The sequence below is a fragment of the Zalophus californianus genome, chromosome 11 (genome assembly GCF_009762305.2).
Source record: "Zalophus californianus isolate mZalCal1 chromosome 11, mZalCal1.pri.v2, whole genome shotgun sequence".
Lineage (NCBI taxonomy): Eukaryota > Metazoa > Chordata > Mammalia > Carnivora > Otariidae > Zalophus > Zalophus californianus.
Genome location: NC_045605.1, coordinates 103,767,193 through 103,789,938, shown reverse-complemented (window position 1 = coordinate 103,789,938; position 22,746 = coordinate 103,767,193). Strand labels below are relative to the sequence as shown.

General features: G+C 61.0%; 2 protein-coding genes across 12 annotated transcripts in view; both read left to right on the top strand.

The window, feature by feature from the left end:
• Nucleotides 1-3,165, top strand: part of RAB3IL1 (RAB3A interacting protein like 1) — a 42,598-nt gene extending 39,433 nt beyond the window's left edge. For 10 of the 11 annotated variants that reach the window (XM_027581465.2, XM_027581466.2, XM_027581459.2 and 7 more), the window contains 2 exons: nt 1,210-1,276; nt 2,086-3,165. In XM_027581465.2, coding sequence (XP_027437266.1) covers nt 1,210-1,276; nt 2,086-2,168 — 150 coding nt within the window. In that variant the 3' untranslated portion in view covers nt 2,169-3,165. Of the gene's footprint in view, nt 1-1,209; nt 1,277-2,085 lie in introns of those variants that run through there. The other variant, XR_003517665.2, reaches the window with a different exon arrangement.
• Nucleotides 3,166-7,995: 4,830 nt separating this feature from the next.
• On the top strand, nt 7,996-21,505 carry FADS3 (fatty acid desaturase 3). Its single transcript, XM_027580702.1, has 12 exons — nt 7,996-8,379; nt 16,144-16,254; nt 16,739-16,936; nt 17,308-17,409; nt 17,538-17,660; nt 17,969-18,029; nt 18,607-18,683; nt 19,162-19,259; nt 19,645-19,741; nt 19,863-19,942; nt 20,148-20,273; nt 21,163-21,505. The coding sequence occupies exons 1-12, from the start codon at nt 8,173-8,175 to the stop codon at nt 21,212-21,214; spliced, it is 1,332 nt and encodes a 443-aa protein (XP_027436503.1). The 5' UTR covers nt 7,996-8,172; the 3' UTR covers nt 21,215-21,505.
• The last annotated feature ends 1,241 nt before the right edge of the window (nt 21,506-22,746 follow it).

The window sequence follows — 22,746 nt, the reverse complement described above, 5'->3', positions numbered from 1 at the left end:
CTTCTGCCCTGTCTCTGGCCGGGTTCCCTAAAAGCGGAGCCTCAGATGAGGATTTTATGCCATTCTTAGGAGGACTAAGGAAAGCAGACTGGGGGGGTGTAGCCTCAGCTGGAGTCTGGCTGCAACCTGATCCATGGGGGCTCTGGAGCCCAGGGTGGGTTCCACCCAGAGGCCAGGGGCTGGCCTTTTTTACACCGCATGCCAGCCAGCCCCCAGCCATACCCCCCTGGCTGTGGTATGCCGGGCTAGGGGGTACAGGGGGCACCCATGAGCCCTTAGTGGCCAACACTCTCAGCCATGGGGAGAGGGGCCCCAGCCTGGGGAAGGGGCCTGGGCAGGGTACCAGCAGCACCCTCTCTGCAGTAGGAGAGTCTTCGTAGAAGGGCCCACGTCTGAGCCAACTTGGCGTCCGCGGTGCCCAGCGTAGGGCATGGAGCAGGCCTCAGGCCAGGCTGAGGGCTTCAGGCCTGGGGATCCAGGGCAGCCCCAGTGAGCAGCTTCTGATCCCCCTGCCTCTCTTGGCATTACCAAGAGCACTGGGCCAAGGCCTGGTTGGCCAGGGCCTCCAGCATGCAGAGCAGGCAGGCCCCTCAGGATGAGCGTGGATTCAAGGGCAGGCCGCCTGGTTTCACCTTCCAGTTCAGCCACTTACTGTCTCTGTGGGCTCTGTAATTGTTGTCTGGTAGCTTTGTTCTTGGAGTCTCTGTTTTCCCCATGTGTAAAATGGGAATAATAAGCATGTCTGCCTCACTGGATGCATGTGCTGGATCAAATGTTAGTTGCTGCTGCTGTTTTTATTGGGAGTAGTACTAATACTACCGTTGGTAATTAAATTTTATTTTATTTATATATATATTTTAAAGATTTTATTAGAGAATGAGGGGGAGAGAGAGAGAGGGCAGGAGTAGGGGGAAGGGGCAGAGGTAGAGGGAGAAGCAGACTCTCCCATTGAGCGGGGAGCCCGACTCGGGGCTCGATCCCAGGACCCTGAGATCATGGCCTGAGCCGAAGGCAGACGCTTAACTGACTGAGCCACCCAGACGCCCGGGGAATTGAATTTTAGAGCCCAGCCCTGTTCAATTGAGGGAGCATTGTCTGGCTCTGATGGGACATGGGGTTTCCCACTCTGGTCTCTGATCTGCCCTGGCTTTTGGGGAGACCCCAAGTGTGAGGGCTGGCTTGTCACAGCCTCCCCGCTTCTGCCCCCAGATCACCGCAGTGTGCAACTTCTTCACGTACATCCGCTACATCCAGCAAGGCCTGGTGCGGCAGGAAGGTGAGCGCCCCCTGGTGGCCGGCGGGGCTGGCCCGTGGGAGAGAGCGGGCGGGTCCGCAGCGGAGGAGTCAACCTAGGCACTTTGTTACCTGGACAGAGGGGAAGACTCTGCCAGGCTCTGCCAGGTCCCGCTGCCTTCTCCCAGCCAGAAACTTCTCCCAGGCCCCGGGGCTTGTGGGGACTGCTCCCTGTTACTGGCCTGGCATTGGAAGCCCTGCACGATGGGGTGTCCCTTGTGGATCTCTTCCCCACTGGGGGTGGCCTCCTCATGGTCATTTGACACCAGCTGCCGCCTCCCACTTTACCCTTGCCCGCCTAGTGGGTCCTCCATCCACCTGTTGTCCCCTCTACCCCTGTTCTGCAAGGCCTAGCATCCCGCTCCACCAAGTTTGTCAGTTCGAAGTCTGAGCCTCTCCTCCCCAGCTTGGGCATCAAGCTTTGGCCTCGGAGGGGAACTTGGACTGACCCCGTGGCTCTGCTGACGGCTCAGGGTCTCTGAGACCCCAGGGAGATGGGGTTGGGAAGCATTTGTGGCCCGCCAAAGGCGTGGCAGTGCGCTCATGCATGTCGGTGCTGGGCTGTGGGGGCGATGCATGGTGGTGCAGAGTTTGTTCAGCACTCAACAGTTTGCAAGGCCTCAGTGTGGAGCCTCAGAGAGGTCAGGCCACTCACTGAGGTCATCTGTGCTGGGGGGCTGGGGGAGCCCTAGGTGTCTACCAGCTGCCTTGCCCAAAGCCAGGGGAGAGGGGCCCGGCCATCTGCCTGAGGTGACCCTGTCCCTGAGCTGTCCACCTTCGTTCCGCCTGCAGCGGAGCCGATGTTTTGGGAGATCACGAGGCTGCGGAAGGAGATGTCGCTGGCGAAGCTCGGCTTCTTCCCCCAGGAGGCCTAGGGCATGGCCCGGGCCTAGAGGGGGGCTCTCAGCAGCAGCTGACCCCTGCCCCAGCACAGACAGACAGGAAGACAGGGTCCTGGAGCCGGCCCTGAGCCAGAAGCTGAGCAGATGGACAGATGGCCAGGCTGCGGACGCCTTGCTGAGCTGGTACCAAACCTTTGTCCCAGGACGGACAGGACCTCATGAGCCGACGCTTCTCCCTTCATCAGTGGCACACAGCCACCAGCGGACTTTCAAGAAAGCGCCAAAGACCAAGGAGCTTGGACCCATACTCAGGGGCTCAGCCCTTAGGAGGGGGTACCTGGGGCAGCACCCCCTTTACGGGCCTGGGAGCTGCTGCTTGCAGGTGCCTTGTTGCTGCCATGTCCTCAGAAAGGGGCCATGCTGGGTGGCCTGACCTCCAGGGTATCCCCCCGCCCCCAACCTCTGGTCCCAAGCCCTGGGCCACCAGCACCCCCTGGTGGCCATCCCTCACCCATTCCCAGGTGGCCTCCCTGTCAGACTGCCCCCAGCTGCCACCCCCCCCCCTTCTCCAGTGTCCGCGGGGCGGTGGGGCCACAAGGGCCTGTCAAGGACTTGCACACCAACCTGGATCTGCTTGAGAACTGCCCCCAAACTGTTCTTAAGATGGATCAGGGCCCCTCCTCCTTGCACTTGACCTTCCCCCTCCCGCATCTGAGCTCTGTGCTCAGGGGGGCCTTGCCCCCACCACCGCTGGAAGGATTAGGATACTTTTCTCCCAAAGTAAAACACAGACAGGGCCTCAGGACACCCGTGTCTGTGTTCAGCTGTGGGTGGCCTTTCAGACAATGGGGGCTGAGGCCGCCAAGCCCTGCACACAGGACTGGGGTAGGATGGGCAGGCCCCAGGCCCCTCCTCACCCCTCACAGCCCACTTGGGACTGGGGTCCAACCTGAACACATCCCTCACCACAGCTGATTTCCTCCTTTGAATGGAATGTAACACGATCTCTATTTAATAAAGGAAGGCTTTGTTGGTAGAGGCTGGGTGCCACGTGCCTTCACTCCTGCGCCCTGGGGTTCGGGCCAAGGCTTGGGCATCTGAAGGAATGAAACCAAATCCTTCCCTAGCCCGCCCTCGTGCTTGGGATTAGGCCCAAATCCTGAAGGGATTGCTGTGGGGAGTACCACTCAAGGCCTCTCCAGCGGTCCGTGGGGCTGTGGGTTATCAGGGCCGAGCCCGGCTTTCTGCCGAGGGGCCTGCTGTGGGGAGAGCAGCGGTGCTGAGGCTGTCCCTCGCGCTGTCTCGTTGGGGCAGATCACCCTCTGGTCTCCCTGTGTCTGTCTAACGGGAGGTTAGAGTTCGAGGCTGCCTGGCGAGAGCTGGACAGTGGCGGGATCGATTGGTGATGTCTGCCAGCAGCGCAGGCAGGGATAAGGCCGCTAGGTTCTTAGCAAGGTGTGGACCTGGGGAGCTTTCTTGTGATTCCAGATCCCCTGCCCACCTGTAGGGGTGTGGGTCCAGGCCCGTGGGGCTCCCGGGGGGATAGCATAGCAGCTTCTGGTCAGTGTGTACTGGGGCTGGTGAGGGGGTCCCTACTGGCCCGAGGCCTCAGGCCGGCTGTGGGCCAGCCAGGACTCTGTCAAGGCCACCCAACCCTATCACCCTCTCTAGCCAGGAACCTTTTCGCTCTTGGTCTCCTGCCTTGCAGATTCCCCCTTCCTTCCCCCCACTTCCTCACGGGCTGATCCCAACATCCTCTCCTGCATACCCGCCTCTTTCTGCCCTTCTCTCGGTCAGTCCTGGGTCAGCTGGGGGAGAAAGAGAAAGAACGTCTGGGCCCTGAAACTTCTCTGCCCCTGGACGAGCCACCCCCAGGGCCAAGGAGACACCAGGCCACGTTTCAGAGCCCTGGCAGAGGGTCCCACAGCCCAGACTCGCTCGGCCCGCCCCCAGCACAGGACTTCCTGTCAGGCCAAGGCGGGGCTGTGGTGGGCAAACAACAGTGGGTGGGGTGCTTGTGAGGGACCCAGGGACACACAATCTGGCCTCAGGACCTCCCAACAGTAGCTTAGTATCTGAGCACTAACATCAGCCCCAGGGCTGGCTCCACGCCCTTTAAACGAACCGTGCACTTAACCCTCAGAGAAATCTCCATGAGGTACTACTATTTCCCCATTTTGCAGATGAATCCCCCGAGGCACTGAGAGGACACATAGTCGAGGGTGCCCCCAGGACAGGAATGCCTGAGCCCAGCTCCAGAGCCAGCACCCAGGACTCCTTGCATCAGACACCTGCCTTGTGCCTGACGCTGGATGAGGCCCTTCTTTGTTTTTCAGAGATGTAGAAACTGAGTCTCAGGCAGAGGCAGAGCTGCATTTTCATTAGGCTTGTTTCCCACATTTTTACCGGGTTAGAGCTGCTCCCCCACCCCTGCTCTTCAGGCTTCTGGGGGTGACTGGGGGCCCTATGGAGGGAGGGGCTTAGGGCTTTGGCTCTTGGAGTTGGGAGAGGTTTAACTGACATCAGCCGGACAGGAGTTGTTCCTCTTAAGTGAATTTTCTAGACAACTCTCTAAGTGCTCCCGGCATCTGTGGTCACCTCTTAAAAGCTAGCTCCAACGGTGGCCATTGAGCCTGAGCCCGCGCGAGCGGGCCTTCCACATTGCTCTGCTGTGTCACGTTTTACCATCCACAAAGCCTGCCCCGACTGGATGCTGCTGGGACTGTGTACCTGGGCCACGGGGCTCTTGTCTGGGCCTCAGTTTGCTCCTCCATGAGTTGGGAAGATTGGACCACGTGACCTTTGCAGCCCCTCCCCCGCTTTTTCATTTCATTGGGGTAAAAAGCACAGTTTACCATCTTAACTTCCTGCCATCGTCTGTACGTGCCACACTTTCTTTGCCCTTCCATCCCTTGATGGACATGTGGGTTGCTCCCACCTACAAGCTAATGTGAATGATGCTGCCAGGGATGCGGGAGAGCCGTGATTTCTTCGAGGCCTTGCTTTCAGTTCCTTTGGATATTTACCGAGAGGCGGGTTCGCTCAGTGATATGCCCCCGTTCTGTCCTCAGTTTTCTGAGGAACCTCCAGACCGTCTTCCGCAGAAGTCGTACCAATTTATGATCCTGCCAACAGCGCACAGGGGTTCCGGTTTCTCCACATCCTTGCCAACACGTGTCACGTTGGTGTTTTTTTGATAATTGCCTGTGAGGTGATAGCTCACTGTGGTTTTGATGTGCATTTCTTCGGTGCTTAATGCCCTCGACCTCATCTTTTCATATGCTTGTTGGCCTTGGACATCCTGAGGAGCCCTACTGCGCACCAGAGCGATGCCTCCGGGGTGAGACTTTCGTGGCTGGTCGGACAGCCCTTCTGTCATTCTGTGGCCCCCGGCCCCCCTCACATCGCAACGAGTTGTGTCCAGGGCCTAATAACCAAACCCACAGTGTGGCCAGCTTTAGCTCAAAGCCAAGTGGCAAAGCTCTGACTTGAGTCCACTTTGTGCGTCTGCTGAGAACACACAGTGCCTGGGCTTTAGGACTGCTCTTTCTGGTAGGTCCAGAGCTTCCCCACGTTCCCCCAACTGGGCCACCGCCACACCTCTGCTGCTTGCCCCAGCCCCCGCTGGTCTGCACAAGTATCACTCAGCTCCCTGACCGTGGCTACTGGTTCCATGGGGGCTGGAGACTTGAGTGTGTCCCACGAGAGACGTGTCAGCTCACGGCCAGGAGAAGCTCTGGGCCAGGGGCCAGCCACGGGTTGGAGGGGCTCAACCTCAAGCAGGCACCCTCCCCCCAAAATGCTCCAGCTGGCCAGACCCTCCCGTGCCTTTTGGCTAGTTCTCCCCTCCCCCTGCCTAAGCCGGATTCCTGGCGGTGGCCCAATGGCAGCTCAGGAATGTCAAGTGGAGCCTCTCCCTGACAGGGAGGTGAGGGGAGGGGGATAATAGAGTCTCAAGTTCTCCTGGAGCCCGTGATTTTAGGAGAGTTGCAAGGTCCACTAGGTTGAAGCCTGGAGGGGTAAAGCCACCTATGGAAGGCCCCGAGGCCTGCAGAGAAATCGTGTGCGCAGCTGTTGGTTCCACTCTGAGAAAGAGACACACAGTTCAGGACTTAACAGGAACACGATGACAGGCGTCAGGAGACCTTGACCACCACTCTCTCCTTGCCAGGATCAAGTGGCTGGAGGGGCGGCACCGCCCAGAGCCCTGTCCTTGCTTTATGGCCTGGGGGACCCTGTGCAGGCCTTCATTTTCCTCATCTGTCTGGGAGCAGCTGGGGCAAGTGGAGGCTCTGACCCACTCCAGTCCCCCAGCGGCCTTGCGTGTGGCTGAGACCAGGTCGGGGTCCAGGGAAGGCCGCAGGGGTCAGCATCTGAACCCTGAGGGCTGCTTGAAGCTGGGGTGGAGGCCGCGCCCCTTGTGGAGGGGCTGGAGATTGGGGCAGGAGGTTCAGTTCCTGTAAGAGCCTGCCCCCTCTCCTTGAGCTCACCTGCAAACATGGTGGCAGCAGGGGTATCTGCAGTCACTGCCCACCTCAGCCGCCAGCCACACACACCTCTGCTGCCCCCCACCCCCCCAACACACATGCTCAGGCTGGGGGTTCAAGGACACCTCAGTGCTCAGGCAGCCCAGGGCCATGGTGCGGCAAGGCCTTAACGGTTGTCTTGGCAACCAAATAGAGGTCTCTTGGTACCAAGGAGAACCCAGAAGCCCCTTCAGCCCTTCCTGGCGCCCTGGCCCTCCTGCCCCACAAATACTAGCTTTAGTGATTTCCTACAAATTGTTAAACCAAGATAAAAGGTTAGCATATCGGAGAAATATACTTCGTGTTCTCCAAGTGCATTCCCTGAACCAGCGCAGCAGCATCACCCCCCTGCGAACCTGTTCCAAATGCAATACTCCGCCCCCAAACCACCGCTGCTGAATCCCACCCGGGTGGGGAGCGCAGCGGTCCTGCCTTAACAGGCTCTCCGGGGATCCTGCTGTGCTCGAGTTTCATACCCCCGCTGGCCCGCAGCATAACCTTGGCCTGATTGCATTTCATGTTGAGTGTGAACGCCTCGCTTCTAGGAACAGGTGTCTATCTCAAAAACACACAAAAAGTAGTTTGGGGAGTACCTTACACTCTCAAAAGGGATGAATTTATTTAAGTAAAAATGGGGAGGTGCTGTAACAGGCAGAGCAGCCAGTGAATGACAGCGCCCCGCTACCGATGCTGGTGCTCCTGAACCCCTTCCACATCCCCACCCTGCAGCCCCAGCGGCAGGAAGACCACGCCCCGCCCCGCCCCCCCCACCTCCCCCCCGCAGACCGCCCCGCGCCGGGCCGGTTGGCGCGGCCGGTCGCTCAGCCCCGACGGCGGCCTCGCTGCGCAGACGCTCGGGGCCGATTGTTTGAAAGCTGTTTACAGTCACCCCGAGGCAGCGTTCCCACCTCCGTGCGCTCAAGACTGAACGTTCCAGGACGCGTGGCTGGAAGCCCCGTGTGCGCAGACTGTGGTTCCAAGCCCCGCTGGCGCAGACCTGGGCCCCGAGGGCAAGGCCGCACCGGTCAAGGGTGTAAAGTCCCCGTCCCTCCCCCGTACCCCCCACCCCGCCCGCCGGGCGCCGCGAGCCGGGAGCCGCGAGCCGGGAGCCGGGAGCCGGGAGCCGGGCAGCGCCCGGCTTGGTGGCCGCGGCCCCCGCGGGCGGGCGGGGTGGGCCCGCCCGGACACCGCCCTCGCCGGCCCGAGCGCGGCGCAGCCAATGGAGGCCGAGGCGCCGTGCGGGGATTGGAGCGGGCGCGGGGCGGGCCGGCGGGGCCGGGCGAGGGGAGGAGGCGAGGCGGGCGCTGTCAGCGCTGTTATAAGGGAGGGAAAAGTTCCCTGCGCCGGGAGCTGGGGAGGCGCACGCTCATACGGCGGCCGCAGCGGCAGGGCGGGGCCGCGGAGGAGCCGGTGGCGGCGGAGGACGCCCCCGGGGCCGCGACTCGCTCCCCTTGGGGTCTCTGGCGGACCTCGCCAAGGTACCGGCGGCCCGAGGGCTTTCGCACGCAGCCATGGGCGGCGTCGGGGAGCCCGGCGAGGCGCCCGCGCAGCCGGGGGCGCCGCTGCCCACCTTCCGCTGGGAGCAGATCCGCCAGCACAACCTGCCGGGCGACAAGTGGCTGGTCATCGAGCGTCGCGTCTACGACATCAGCCGCTGGGCACAGCGGCACCCGGGGGGCAGCCGCCTTATTGGCCACCACGGCGCGGAGGACGCCACGGTAAGGAAGCCCACCGCTGGCCGGGTGGAGCCTGGCGCTGGCTGGGGCCTGGTCATGGGCACTGGGACCCTCTCTACTTGTGGGGTCTGGCATCCTTTCTACTCTTCGCTGACCTTTGATCTCCTGGTCCGGGACCCAGGATTGGGATGGATAAGCCAGGGCCCCGATGTGGAGTAAGGAGGCCAGGTCTCTGCATGGAGGACCTGCACAACGGGCCACAGGGCCGGGCCAGGCTAGAGCGGGTCTGTGCAGGAGTAAGGGGCTCTCAGAGGTGGGTGTGTCATGCTCAAGGAGCCCTCCTTGTGTCCTGAGCTTCTCCTCTCAGTTCTGAGTCCCCCAGGCCAGGTTCCTTTTGCTGAGTGCCAGGGGTAGGGTGGGGTCCCCCGGGAGACTGGCAGGGATGTGCCACCAGACGCTGGAGTCTGGGCAGCAAAGCTTGGGCAGGGCCCAGAGGTCTGTGGCTTTCGCAAGAGCCACTGTAAACTGCTCTGAGGGGCAGTGACTCACCTCTCCTGGGCTGGCAGCTACACGTGGGAGAACTTTGCCAGCCAGGCTGGGTGGGCCTCCTCGGGAAGCAGGGTCACCCCAGGGATAGGCTGGCGCTGGGGGACCCCGACTTCCCCTTCCCAGCCCATGTCTAGACATGTCTTGCCAAGGAGAGATGTGGCCTGGTCCCCTGGGACTGTCTGGCTGGAGTCCAGCAGTCCCCCATCTGGAGACGACAAGTTGAGGCCACGATGCTCTGCCTTGACCGTCTAAAATTCTGGGTTGGCCACCCTGAGTACCAGGAGTCTTCAAGATATCAGGAGATGAATCCCTAACTGGCAGAACTTTAAGCAGCAGCAGAAGTCGTGTTCTGTCCCAGGAGGTCAGTGTCCCTGTTCACCAGGGCTGCCGGGTTGGGCCATCTCCATGAACTCTTAAGGGAAAAGGTCTTTCTTCCCCATTTCTACCCTAAGAAGCTGAGGGTTTAGAGTCAGAAGCCTCCTGAAAGTCTAGAACGTGACAGAAAGCCTTGTCCATGGGCCAGGTGGTGGCCGTGGAGTTGAAGATGACTGGGGGCTAATAAGTGTGTGACCACACACAGGCCTGTATGCGTGTGCGCTGCACACATTTGTGTGCGTGGTCGTACGTGTGTGCATTTCTGCTTGGGGGTTGGGGGGGTGAGGTGCCACGACCCTGACCACCCTCAAGGCCACCCCAACCTTGGAGCTGAGGGGCAGGATGGAGGCAGGAGAGGGGAAGGATGACATAGAGCATTTCTCAATTACTTGCTCCTGCTTGGTGCCCAGGCCGGTGCTGGGGGCCTCCCACATGGGAACCCCATCATACAGTTAGCACTTGACCCCGAGACCTCCGTCTGACAGATTTCACATTGGTTCATCGCCAGTAAGCTCTGTTTCCCATTTCCAAAAAGCAGTCTGTCTGCTCCTTGGGGCTGGGTCCTGGCTCTGCCACTGGAGACTTTGAGTGACCTTGAACCAGGTGTTACTCCTCTGAGCCTCAGTTTCTTCATCTGTAAAGTGGGGAGAGCTGAGCCAGACCGTGAGCCGCCTGCGGGCAGGACCGTGCCTTCTCAACTTTGTGGCCCTGGGGCTGCCACACAGTGGCTCCTGGTTGGTACGTGTGGCTGGCTGGTAAGCATGAGTTGTGCCCTGCAAACCACACAGGGCAGTGGACTAGCCAGGGCATAGCCGCCCCTGGGCTGGGTGGCCTTGTCTCGTTCTATCCAGGTCTGGAATGGGAAGGAGTTGCACTGGGGCCGTCTGAGCTTCCTCAGGGCTGCAAACACTGGGCCGAAGTTGCCAGAAATACCTGGTCTGTTCGGGCCAAAGGGGTTCTGAGGTGGCTGGGGGGTGGGGGACCCCAACGTTTGTCTCTGATAGGCCCACAGCACAGATGACAGATGGTGTGTGTGGTCGAGTCCAGGCCCCAGGCACCCCATTCCAGGCCCTGGAGCACAGGTAGGGGTGGGGCAGCTGTTGTGCTAGAGCTGTCTTCCCTCCCCAACCCTCATTTAGCCCCAGCCGCTCATCAGCTGTTCTCATGTCCAGGCAACAGAAGCCTTCCTGCCAGGAAATTCCCAGAGTTCCTGTGCCATGAAGTCAGCCTGTGGCCATCCTGGGATACAAAGCTGGGTACCCTGGGGAGAGTGCTCTGGGCCCTGAGCCAGGTTTGCCTATGCTGGCTGCCCGCATAACCCGGCTTGAGACTAGCTGAGCCAGCCAGGGAAGGGCGAGGCCCGGCTGTTGGCTGGTCAGAAGTATACCAGGGCTGGGCACTGAGTACCTACTATGTGCTGGGCTCCAAATTCAACGTTTGATTTATAGATACTCTTCTAATCCTCAGGATACCCCTATGAGGCGGGTACTATTAGTGATTTTCCCACTTTACAGCTCAAAAAAGGAAAGTGACTTGAAATTAAGTGGCAGTGTCTGAGATGTGAATCCATAGCCCATCCTCTTAAACATGCTGCCCTGTGGCTTAACTGGGTTTTTTCCATTCATTCATTCTTCACTTACTGAATCATTAAACCCACCAGCAGATAGATATTCAGTGAGCATACTGTATCCACCAAACTCTGTTCTAACCTCTGAAGATACAGCCGCGAACAAAACATTGCAAGGACAAAGTTCCTTGGCAGAGGGTTGAGCTAGAGCAGAGACTCAGAGGTGGGAAGGTACTCAAGAAACAGCAAGGATATCGGCGGGGCTGGAGTGCAGTAGTGGGGAGAGGGGCAGGCAGTGAGGTCCAGAGGTCACGGGGAGCTGGCTCCCACTGGGCTTCCGTGTCCCTGAAAGCAGAACTTTGGTTTTATTCTAAGGGGATCTTGGAGGGCAGAGCAGGGAAGCCAGGGCAATCTGAGATACCTTTGAAAGGATCCTTAATGTGAAGGGGAAGGCAGAGCCCTCCAGGAGAAGGGCAGGAGGCTAAGGGAGGAGACGGTGGGGACCTACCGTCTCCCAGGTGAGGTCACTCAGAAGAGGTGACCATTCACCTGGGCTCTGAAGGGCAGGCATGGCCAGGGCAGAAGGCAGGAGCTGCTCGGGGCCCAGGTGCACCAGGGGGGTGGTATTAGGAGTTAGCTTCAGGGGGTGTTCAGACAACAACGCACTGAAGGCAGGTATGAGTGTTGGCCCATTTTGCAGATGAGGAGACAGGCTGAATGTGGGTGACATGAAGGGACTTTCTTGGGGCCCTCAAAGGGCAGGGCCTTCGTCCTCAGGCTTGGAGAGTGGGGTTTGTGTCTAGGTCGGAGCTGGGGGGAGGTGGGGCAGATGAGAGGCTCTGGAGGGAGGGGGGGCTGGTCAGAGGGGGCTGGCCAGGAACGCAGGGGACCTGGTTCCACAGCCCACGTTCTTCCCACCCACCACGCTGGCTGCCCGCATAACCCGGCTGCCTGACAGCACTCTCCATGGAGTGTGACCTCCCTGGGCTCCGTGGGTGGTTTCTGCAGGGTCCCCACCCACTCAGGCTCCTTCCCAGGGTAGTTGTAGTGCCAGGCTCCTGCCCTGGGGGAGTGCTGGGCAGGAACACAGTGCAGATGTAGGGACGCTGGTGGCCCCAGCACCCTGGCGGCCCTCTGCTTTTCTTGCCGAGGGCACCCAAGCGTTGTGGTTTCCCACGAAACAGCTAGGAAGAGCCAGAGTGGGAGAGTGGTGGTGGTGGAGAAAGGACCACGTGTCAGACGGCCTGGCCCCTTTGGGGTGCCTGACACTTGTGAAGCCAAGGGTGCTGGGTGGAACCCTAATGTGGGTACCGGCCCATCACCAGGGGCACCGGGAGCGTCTCTCTGGGAGGGTCTGTCCTTGCGCTGGGCTGGCCTGCACAGGTGGGAGGTGGATGGGCCGTGTTCAGAGTTCGGTGCCCTTTGGCCTCTGTGTCTTCGTGTCCTCGTCTGTAAAACGGGGACCCTGATACTACTTCCCCACAGGCTCTGATAAGGAGTGCTGGGGTCGGGGGATGGGAAGGAGCATGCGTGCTGGGCATGAGGGCCTCCTTTATCTTCCCACCCGGGAGAGGGACAGATGGAGGGATTGCCGGGGTATCCCCTGAGGCTTACCCCCCCCCCATTGTCACAACTCAACAGAGGCTTAAGGAGGCCGCAAGGACAGACCCAGACCACCTGAGCCCCCAGCAGCCCTGCTCCATTCCCTTCCTGATCTGGAACATTCCCGATCCTTCGGGGAGTGACCAGGAATGCTTGCCCGTCCCCACTGTGTCCCTGTTCCCCAGCTTCCAGCTGGCAGGGTGCACGCCACTCTCCTACCTCGACGCCCACAGGCCCGCCCTTGGAGGCCACTAAACCCCAGCGGACTCGGGAGAGGGGCACGTTGGGCCAGCGGGGTGCTCGGCCAGAGCCGAACGCCAGGCCCTTGTAAGGGCCTGCACTGACTCCGTCCTCCCGGCAGCCCCGAGAGACGGGCGTCGGTGGTTTCTGCCGTCCTACTGAGGAAATACGAAAGGGAGGGACGTGCGATCTTGTCCTCCCCAGCTCGGCTCGTAATGCTGCTCGGATGCCGTCCCCAGCAGGCTGGCGCAGAGCCCCCCACTCCCGCCCCTTAGCTGGCTGCTACTCGGGGCTCACGAGGGGCTGTGGGGCAGGGCAGGAGCCCCTCCGGGAGCCAAGGCAGGGCTGGGAGGGCATGGACATCCCAGAGCTACTTGGGTTCAAACCCCCGCCCTGCCATGACGAACTGTGGCCTGGGCGGGTGCCCCTACCATGCTGAGCCTCCGGTCCAGTAAAATGGTTCTTACGTAACCCTGCCTTGCGGGCTGTGGAGGGTTGGCTCTTGTCCTCTTACAACTGCTCTCCAGCCCCGGCTCTGCCAGGCCCTGGGGACAGCCCTGTGGACGGAGCCTGTCACTGCCGCTAGCAGCCTCGCCCAGCTCTGTTCCAGGCCGGCGGGAGAGACCTGGAGTGACACCCTTGGCACATTAGGTGGGGGAGGACCGTAGGATGTTTCCAGGTGCACCAGGGGTAGGTGAGGGTGGGGTCTCCTCAGGCAGTGCAGCCCGAGAAACGCCAGGACCCCCCTCCTGTGCCTCACAGTCCAGGCTCCGAGCAGCCAGGTCCTTGGCTCTGTGGGATGGTGGCCAGCTTCGTGGTGAGGGCCACGTTCCACCCCCTGCCCAGGAGACCCACTGCCTCCTCTCTGGCCCGGGAGTGGTCACCCTGGGGCTACGGCTGAGTGCGCCCCGAGCACAGTTTTACAGTCAGACTGGGTTCTGGTCTAATCTCCATCAAATGGAGCTGTGTGACCTTGGTCAGTGGCTTAACCTCCCTGAGTCTTCTGCCCAGCCCCTGGGTTCTTAAGCAGTGGCCCAGAGAGGATCTGGTCACATGGCCCTGGCGAGTTTTCCAGCAAAAGCTGTTTGCTGGTGCATCAGGTTTTGGTCTGAGGCCAGCAGTGCACCTTGTTGGGACTGAGAGCATGAAAAGAAACAGGCTCGGGGCACCTGGGCAGCTCAGTCTGTTGGGCGTCCGACTCTTGGTTTCGGCTCAGGTCATGATCTCATGGTTGTGGGATTGAGCCCGGCATCGGGCTCCACACTCAGTTCGGAGTTGGCTTCAGATTCTTTCTCCTCTCTCTCTCGCAAATAAATAAATAAAATCTTAAAAAAGAAGAAGAAGAAGAACAGGCTCAGCGGTGCCCACCTACTTTCCAAGGACCTGCCACAGCCCTGCCCATCCCCTCTCATCAGCCGGCGCCTTGTCTGTGAGCTGTGGGATTTTCTCACCGGCCCTTTGGGGACTCGCACTTCCCCTTGTCACGCCAGGGGATAAACCTGGCCGGAAGTCCCTCAGGTGGCCCTCTGCCTCGGTGCATCCCCAGGCCTGGCCTGGGCGAATCGGGACCCAGGGAAAGAGTCCAGGAGGCTGGCCTGCTCCTGCAGCAGCCCGGCTCCGGAGCACGGCCCTGGAGCATCTGGGGGTCTGCTGGGCGCCAGGGTGGCCCCAGAACACAGAGGCTGGGGGAGAAGGGCTGGAAGAGGAGGGAAGAAATCCTGGGGCCGGGGAGCTCTGTGCTGCCAGGGGAGTTTTAGAGGAAGCAAGCAGGAATCAAGAGTCAGTGCTCATCAGCCTTCGAAAGGAGGGAAATCCTACCACCTGCTACAACATGGCTGAAGTTTGAGGACAAGATGCTGAGTGACAAGTTAGTCACAAAAGGACAAATATGTTTGATTCCTCTTATCACAGGCCCCTAGAGTAGTCGAATTCCTAGAGACAGTAGAGGGGTGGTTGCCGGGGGCTGGGGAGGGGGGGCAGTCAGTGTTTCATGGGGGCAGAGATTGAAAAAGTTGCGGAGGTGGGTTGTGGCGGTGGTCGCCCAGCAGTGTGAATGCACTTGATGCCACTGAACTGAATACTTCAAAATGGTTAAAAGAGTAAATTAAGAAAACAAAAAAAGTTAATGCTCTGAGTCCAGAGCCAGAAAGGTGCTGGAGTCTTGCCCTCTTCTGCCTGGTCCCAGAAGGAGGACAGACTCGCTCAAGGTCACAGCAAGTGGGGTCAGCCGGAGCCCCAGAGCTGTCTTCCCTCCCGGCTCCCCAGGAGGCCCGGGCCACGCAGCTTCCTGTGGGGCCAGTCTCCCCTCCACCTTCTCTCTCCCAAGTCAAGGTCACCCCAGAGAGGGGGAGGCCGTCTCCCCTCTTAGGAGCTCAGGAAAGGGCCCCCACATCACCTTCCCCAGGGCCTAGGTTATTGCAGAAGCTTCACCCTCCCAGCAACCCCCCCCCCCCCCCCCGCCCCGATCCCGTCTCTAGGCTGCTCCCGGCCAGCAAGAGAGCACACAAAAGGAAAAGGGACCCCTTGGGGGGATCCTGCAGGTGTGGCCTCTAAGTGGGGGCTGGAGGGGCCTGCAGTGCTTCCTCCCCCCAGGACCGCGTGGGATGTCCAGTAGCAAGTATAGGGGCCCAGCTGTCCGTTTGAACATCCCCCAGAAGCTGGAAGGCTTGTTAGCAAGGGAACAATAGGAGGCCGGGTGTGTTCTCAGCCTCCTTCAAAGCTGTTTCCTTTGGCAGCCAGCGGTCCCCTTCCCCAGGCCCGCCCTGCCTCTCACCGCAGTCCCTGGTCAGGGCAGCTGGGTGGCGAGGGCTAGTTTCTTCAGAGAGAGCCTCTGAAAGTCCAGGGATAAAGATCCAGTGAAGAACTGGGAAGAACAACGAGCCCGTGGCACCAGGACTTGATCAGCAAGACTAAGGGAGCCCAGTTTGCTCACATTTCAGAGCTGCCTGGGCCGGCTTCCTCACTGGTCCTGGGCCCTAGCACTTTGGCTTTGGCCCTCTAACCCCTGTTGCCTTGCACCCCACCCCCAGCTGTTACAGAATCACGGGAATGTGCAATACTTACTTCATTTGCTTTTTTTAAAAAAGTATTTTCCCCCTCTGTTTTTAAAATCAAATGTGTTTAACTTTTCAGTGTCTCCCTTGCAAGCCTAAGAACTCAGTCTGTGTGGCCCTTGCCTGATTTTTGGACACCCCCCACCCCCCACCCCGCCGCCTGCTGGCGGAAGCAGCTGGGGCCCGGCAGGTGAGGCGTTTCCAGCAGGACGCCCAGGGCCTGGGGAGGACCCAGCCAGGCCAGTGGGCAAGGTCAACCCATTTGGCCCTATTTATGTGACCACAAAACAGCTGCGTCTCCATCCATCGGAGCCCCGCACTGCCATCCACGGTCCTCCCCCTGCCTTGTCTGCCTCCTGCCTCTGGGGGCCGCCGCGGCTGTCTGTCTGTCTGTCCCCCTGACTGTTGGCTCTCCTTCAGGATGCCTTCCACGCCTTCCACCAGGACCTCAATTTCGTGCGCAGGTTCCTGCAGCCCCTGCTGATTGGAGAGCTGGCCCCGGAGGAGCCTAGTCAGGATGGAGCCCAGGACGTGAGCTGGGGGGAGGGGGGAGCTGGGGGGGGCATCGCCAGGAGCAACTCCGTCCACATTGCCCCCAGGGGCCCAGGCTGGGTTTACCATCCCTCCCTGGGCAGGTAGCTGAAGGTGGAGCTAGGGGGACACGTGCAGGAACCCGGGGCTGCGGGGCTGGCTGAGCCAGCATTTGCTGGTGTTTCCTGCTCTGGGCCCAGTATCCCCATCTACACTGAGAGTTTGGACGCACTGGGCTGTAAGGGTTCGCCCCGCTCTGGCTTTCTCTGCTTCTCATGTGCCCCATACCTTTTGTGGGGCGAGGCTTTGCCACCAGCCAGCTCCCCGGCTCAGACCCCAGGCTGGTGCTCTCGCCCCTCCGTCCCTCCAGCTGCACCCCCGGGGTCTCACACTGGGACTGGCTGAGGCATGGGTCACTGTTGGGGGCTCCTGGGGACCACTGGGAGCTTGCTTCTGTAGCCGACCAGCCCTTCCACCGTGGCAGGCCCAGCTGGTCGAGGACTTCCGCGCCCTGCGCCAGGTGGCTGAGGACATGGAGCTGTTTGAGGCGAAGCCCGCCTTCTTCGCTCTCCTGCTGGGCCATATCCTGGCCATGGAGGTGCTCGCTTGGCTCCTCATCTACCTCTTCGGCCCAGGCTGGGTGCCCAGCACCCTTGCCGCCCTTGTCTTGGCCACCTCCCAGGTGACTCCAGCACTGTTTTGCCGCCGCCTGAACTATCTAGTAGATACGGGGCCTGGCACACCAGGACACTCTGGACATATTTGCTGGGTGAATGAACGAATGAATGAATGAGCAGCAGAGGTTCCCAAAAGGCGTGTATCTGTAGGTCAAGCTGCATTTTAAACGAGCTCCATGACAGACTTGCAAGCCCCTAGGCCTCCCGAAACTCAGTTGTCCTCATCTGTTAAAAAGAGGAAGATGGCACACAGGGTCTTAAAACACAACATTAGCTGTGGGGGTGCCCTGGGACCTGGGAGGTCTCCCTGGGGGCTCCAGTGCTGGGCCCCCCGTGGTTCCCTCCCGCCGGCTCCTAACCCTGCTCCTGCCCCCAGGCTCAGTGCTGGTGTCTGCAGCATGACCTGGGCCATATCTCGGTCTTCAAGAAGTCCCAGTGGAACCACGTGGCCCAGCAGTTTGTGATGGGGCAGCTGAAGGTGAGGGTGGAGGCGGGTGGTCGGGAGCCAGGGGCTGAGCTGGGGGTGTCTCGCCGGGCCTGTGCGAGTGTGCAGGCATGGGGTGGCGGACCCGGCCCCTGCCCTGAGAGCCCCTCTCACCCCTACAGGGCTTCTCAGCCCACTGGTGGAACTTCCGCCATTTCCAGCACCACGCCAAGCCCAACATCTTCCACAAGGACCCAGATGTGACCGTGGCACCCGTCTTCCTCCTGGGGGAGTCGTCCATTGAGGTGTGTGGGGGAGAATATGGACTCACTCGGCTGGGCATGCAGCTCATTGGGCGGTGGGGGACTGTGGCCACTGAGTCCCTCGCTGTAGCCCAGACCTGGCCCTTGACCCAGCTCCCCCCGCCCCTGACTCCAGGCCTAGCCCCCCGCCCGAGGGGCTCCCCTTCCCTCCTTGCCAACCTGTTGGGGGGATGGGGATGGGCCCAATGGCCAGAACCCAGGGTTGCCTTGCCCCCAGCCAGACCCCTGCACCGACCTGGGAGGAGCAGGGCCTGGCGGGCTGCTCTCCCCAGCCCTGGCTGTCTCCACAGTACGGCAAGAAGAAGCGCCGGTACTTACCCTACAACCACCAGCACCTATACTTCTTCCTGAGTGAGTGTCCGTGCGTCCTTCGGAGGTGGGGGCAGGGTGGGGCCTGGGACCGTGCCTGCCAACCCTGGACAGGGGTTGCCACCGCCTCCCGGGACAGGGGCCCACTTGTTAAACCTCCCTCCATACGGCACCTGGAGGCCTCTCCCAGCCCCGGTCACCCCAGCCTGCAGCCAGGCCTGACTGTCCCCTCGCCAGAGGCCGCCACGGCCCTGCCCTGCCCGAAGCGTTCAGAGTTCCTTCCTGCACTCACACCAGGGGGCTCCGGAGCCCTACAGCATTAGGACAGTCATTGGGGCGGCCAGGGTGAGGGTTTAAGGGTCAGGACGTGGGAAGCTGGCCCCAGCCTGCAGAAGGCTCAGATGCCAAGGGAAGGTGATGAGTCCTCCTCGTGGACTAGGCCTTGTGGGTGATGTGAGGTCACCCAGCTGGAGGGGACCGGCACCAGGTCCCACAGGTGTTCCCGGGAAAACAGCTCCTCGCTCCCCAACTCCCTAAGCCCCATGGATGTCCACCCTCAGCCTGTCCTGCTTGGTACCCCAGCCCTGCTCCTCCTGAGCCCCCTTGTGCCCCCTTGCAGTTGGCCCGCCGCTGCTCACCCTGGTGAACTTTGAAGTGGAAAATCTGGCCTACATGCTGGTGTGCATGCGGTGGACGGTGAGTGGGGGCTCTGCTCGGGTCTCCTAGGGAAGCCAGCTGTGGCAGCAGGAGGTGGGGCACGAGGGGGCAGCCCTGCCCATGAATGCAAACAGGTGTGCACGGGACGCTGTGATACACGTGTGTGTGTGTGCGCGCGCGCGCGTGCGTGTGCGCATGAGTGTGCACGGGGTGTGTTGGGGGTCTCTCCCAGTCGGGGTGTCCTCCCGCGGGGTGGGGATCCCCTGGGCCGACTCTGCCAGGCATTTGTCTCCCACAGAGGGGTCCCCCCATGGCACTTCCCCTCCAGAGTCAGTCCCATGAGGCTGGCAAGGCAAGGACCCTGTCCCTTTACCTTGCTGAGAAAAACCGAGGCCCGGAGGCAGACAGGGACCCGTGCAGGGCTCCGAGGCACAGCCAGCAGGAGGGGTGGATGACCCCAGCTCCCGCTCCCGGCTGCTGCCTCGGGGCCTCTGTGCTCCTCTCCCCTCCTCCGCAGGACTTGCTCTGGGCCGCCAGCTTCTACTCGCGCTTCTTCCTGTGCTACAGTCCCTTCTATGGCCTCCCTGGGGCCCTGCTCCTCTTCGTTGCCGTCAGGTACGGCCGGGTTTGGAATGGCAGCGAGCTGGAGAGGCCACACACAGGCAGCAGGGGACCCCGACCACAGCCCTCCGCTCTCAGAGCCTCCACGTCCCCATCTGCAGTATGGGGGCAGCAGGGCTGCCTCCCTGGGTGGCTGAGGAACATGAGTGGCAGGATCCCAGGGACAGTGGGTCTGGGGGACGTGGCCTGGCTTACAAGCGGCCCCGTGGATGGCCACCCTCACGAGCAGGGCTGCTCTGGGCTCCGCCGAGCAATGGCCCCTGCTTTGCCCAGCGGGGGAGGGGCTACTGCAATCCCGTGGCGTAGATGAGGAAACCGAGGCCTAGTCTGATCCAAGTGGTGAGCTGGACACGGGCAGTGCCTGAGCCTCCCCTCACAGGGTCCTGGAGAGCCACTGGTTCGTGTGGATCACGCAGATGAACCACATCCCCAAGGAGATCGGCCATGAGAAGCACCGGGACTGGGCCAGCTCTCAGGTGGGCCGCTGGGGTGCCGCCGGGCCACGTCCCCGCTAGGGGGCATGGGGGCCCTGGCAGGGCTGCCAGGTCCGGGCCCCTTGCCCACCTGTCTCACCAGTGCCCCACCCGTTCCTGGCAGCTGGCAGCCACCTGCAACGTGGAGCCCTCGCTCTTCACTGACTGGTTCAGCGGGCACCTCAACTTCCAGATTGAGCACCAGTGAGCGCGGGCCCTGGAGGCCCCATGGGGGTGGGAGTGAGTCCTGAGCCCAGGGGCTGACGAGGGGCCCCTGTGTCCAGTCTTTCCCCGGGGAGGCCAAGACATAAGCCCCGGACTCCCTGGAGGCCCGGGAGGTGATGGGTGGGTGGGGGCTCCCTCCGGCACCCCCTCACCTCAGGTGCCAGCCCACACTCTTCCCCCCCAGCCTCTTCCCCACGATGCCAAGGCACAACTACCGCAGGGTGGCCCCACTGGTCAAGGCACTGTGTGCCAAGCATGGCCTCAAGTACGAGGTGAAGCCCTTCCTCACCGCCCTGGTGGACATCATTGGGTAAGGGCCCTCCATGCACGGTGGCTCCCCTGGGGCCCCTTCCTGGGCACCTGGCTCTCTGAGCCCACACGGGTCCCTCTCCAAGAGCTGGCACTCGAGGCCTTTCTTTCTTTTTTTTTTTTTTTTTAAGATTTTATTTATTTATTTGAGAGAGAGAGAATGAGAGAGAGCACGAGAGGGAAGAGGGTCAGAGGGAGAAGCAGACTCCCTGCCGAGCAGGGAGCCCGCTGTGGGACTCGATCCCGGGACTCCAGGATCATGACCTGAGCCGAAGGCAGTCGCTTAACCAACTGAGCCACCCAGGCGCCCTCGAGGCCTTTCTGATCAAACTTTCTGTCTTCAGCCTGTGCCCTCCCTCCTTTCCCAGGGTTCTCTCATTCCGCCGGGCTTAGGGAGCACCTGTCGGGGGCCCAGGCCCTGTCCTGAGGGCTGTCGATGCATCAGTTTCTATGAGCAGGACAGGCCGAGATCCCTGCCTTCCTGGAGCTGACATCCTAGTAGGGGAAAAAGAACGCAGTTAAAATAAGTACAGAAGATGTGGGAAGAGAGGTTAACGCTTTGGCAAAACAAAACCATGAAACCTAAGAATGGGAGTGGGCAAGGGGTTGGGAGAGCCAGGCAGGACTTGCGTTTTTAATAGGGTGGCAGGGTAGGTGGTGTTGACAAGGCGCCACGTGAGCAGAGATGGGGACATGTGTGCGGGGGGGCGACTACCCGGGGCAAGGGAACCGTGCGAAGGCCTCTCCCAGTGACCCTTCTGCACCACCCCCACCCCCACGCCAGCCTCCTGCCCCAGAGGAATGGGGACAAGTCCACTCACCCTCACTGTCTTGGGGGGAAGGAGGTAGTATCTTGCAGTCGACACATGCACCCCATCTCTGCCTCCTAGATCCCTGAAGAAGTCTGGCGACGTCTGGCTGGAAGCCTACCTCCACCAGTGAGGGCAGCATGCAGGGCCCCGGCTGCCACCAAGCTGGCCCAGGCAGGCTTGACCCCTCCGCCCCCCTGCCCCCCTCCCCACCTGGCCTAGGGGGCCCTGCCCACCCTTCTGGATCTGCTGTCTTCACCTCAGCCCCTTCACCTGTCTGCTTGGCAGCCCTAAGGCCATGGCTCTTGGCCAAACAGGACCAGGGCTGGGGGATGGTACATAAAGCCACACAGCATGGCATGTTTTCCTAGAGCAAAAATTTAGGGAAAACTGTTATTTTTATATAAAAACAAACCCAGATCTGTGATGGAGTATTGAATCTGCAAGAATCTTGGGGCTGGAGTCTGCCGCAGACTTCATGAGAGGAGTTCGGGCCCTTGGGTGCTGGGAGATGGGGGTGAGGGGGATAAATGGTGACTTTCAGAGGTCCCCTCTGCCCTGGGTCGGGGAGCCAGCAGCTGCCCCAGGCTCAGCTCTCTCTGTGGGCCTGGGCCTTCCTATTCCTTACCCACTCACCAGCAACTTTGGGTAGTCACATTGGGCTCCCCTCACCTGAGTCCTCTACACAGTGAGAGGGGGGCTGGCCCAGCAGACCAGGGCTCAGGGCGGAAGGTCATGTCCACAGGGGCCCCGTGAGCACAGGAAGCGAAGTCAGTATGACCCGGACCTGCACTGGCCTCCCACAGCCTCCGTGATGAGCGGCCTCCTCGGGCCACCTGCCGGTCCTGCACTTGGCATCAGGCTGGTGGGGGTGCAGCTTGACTGCGCTCAGTGGCCCCCAAGAAGGGGGACACGGGCCTTCTCGCACGCCTTCCTGGGACCTGGTGCCTGCGTGGTGTCAGCAGCTTAAAGAAAATGAAGCACCGAGCTAGGATTTCTCTCAGGGCCTTTCTGGAGGGGGAGCCGAAGTCCCCCCATCTGCCACAGGATTGCCCCTCACTTTGTCGGGGCTGCCATTGCCGTGGGCTGGGTTCTCTTCAGGAAGTAGAAGGGGCACACATCCTGGAGGTCTTATCCAGTCCTTTCCCAGGACCACCCCGCCCCCCCCCCCGAGCCCCTCCATGCGGCTCCCACCCACTCTTCTCTGGTCGGGAAAACCGGGGTGGGGGGATGGGGGTCCTGCCTCCGTGGGGACTCATGGCTGTATCACCTTGTGGGAAGTTATTTAACCTCTCTGAGCAGTAGTATGACCTCCTAGGGTGGTGGAAGGTAAAAAGGGGGTGCTGTGTGGAAGGTTCTTTGCATAGGGCTTAACAACAGGGCTCAGAATTTTTTTTTTTTTAAGATTTTATTTATTTATATGACAGAGAGAGACACAGTGAGAGAGGGAACACAAGCAGGGGGAGTGGGAGAGGGAGAAGCAGGCTTCCCACCGAGCAGGGAGCCCGATGCGGGGCTCGATCCCAGGACCCTGGGATCATGACCTGAGCCGAAGGCAGATGCTTAATGACTGAGCCACCCAGGTGCCCCAGGGCTCAGAATTTTTTAAAACTTCATGCACACACTTCAACACCCTGGGGCCCCACCTGCCCTGACCTGGGACAA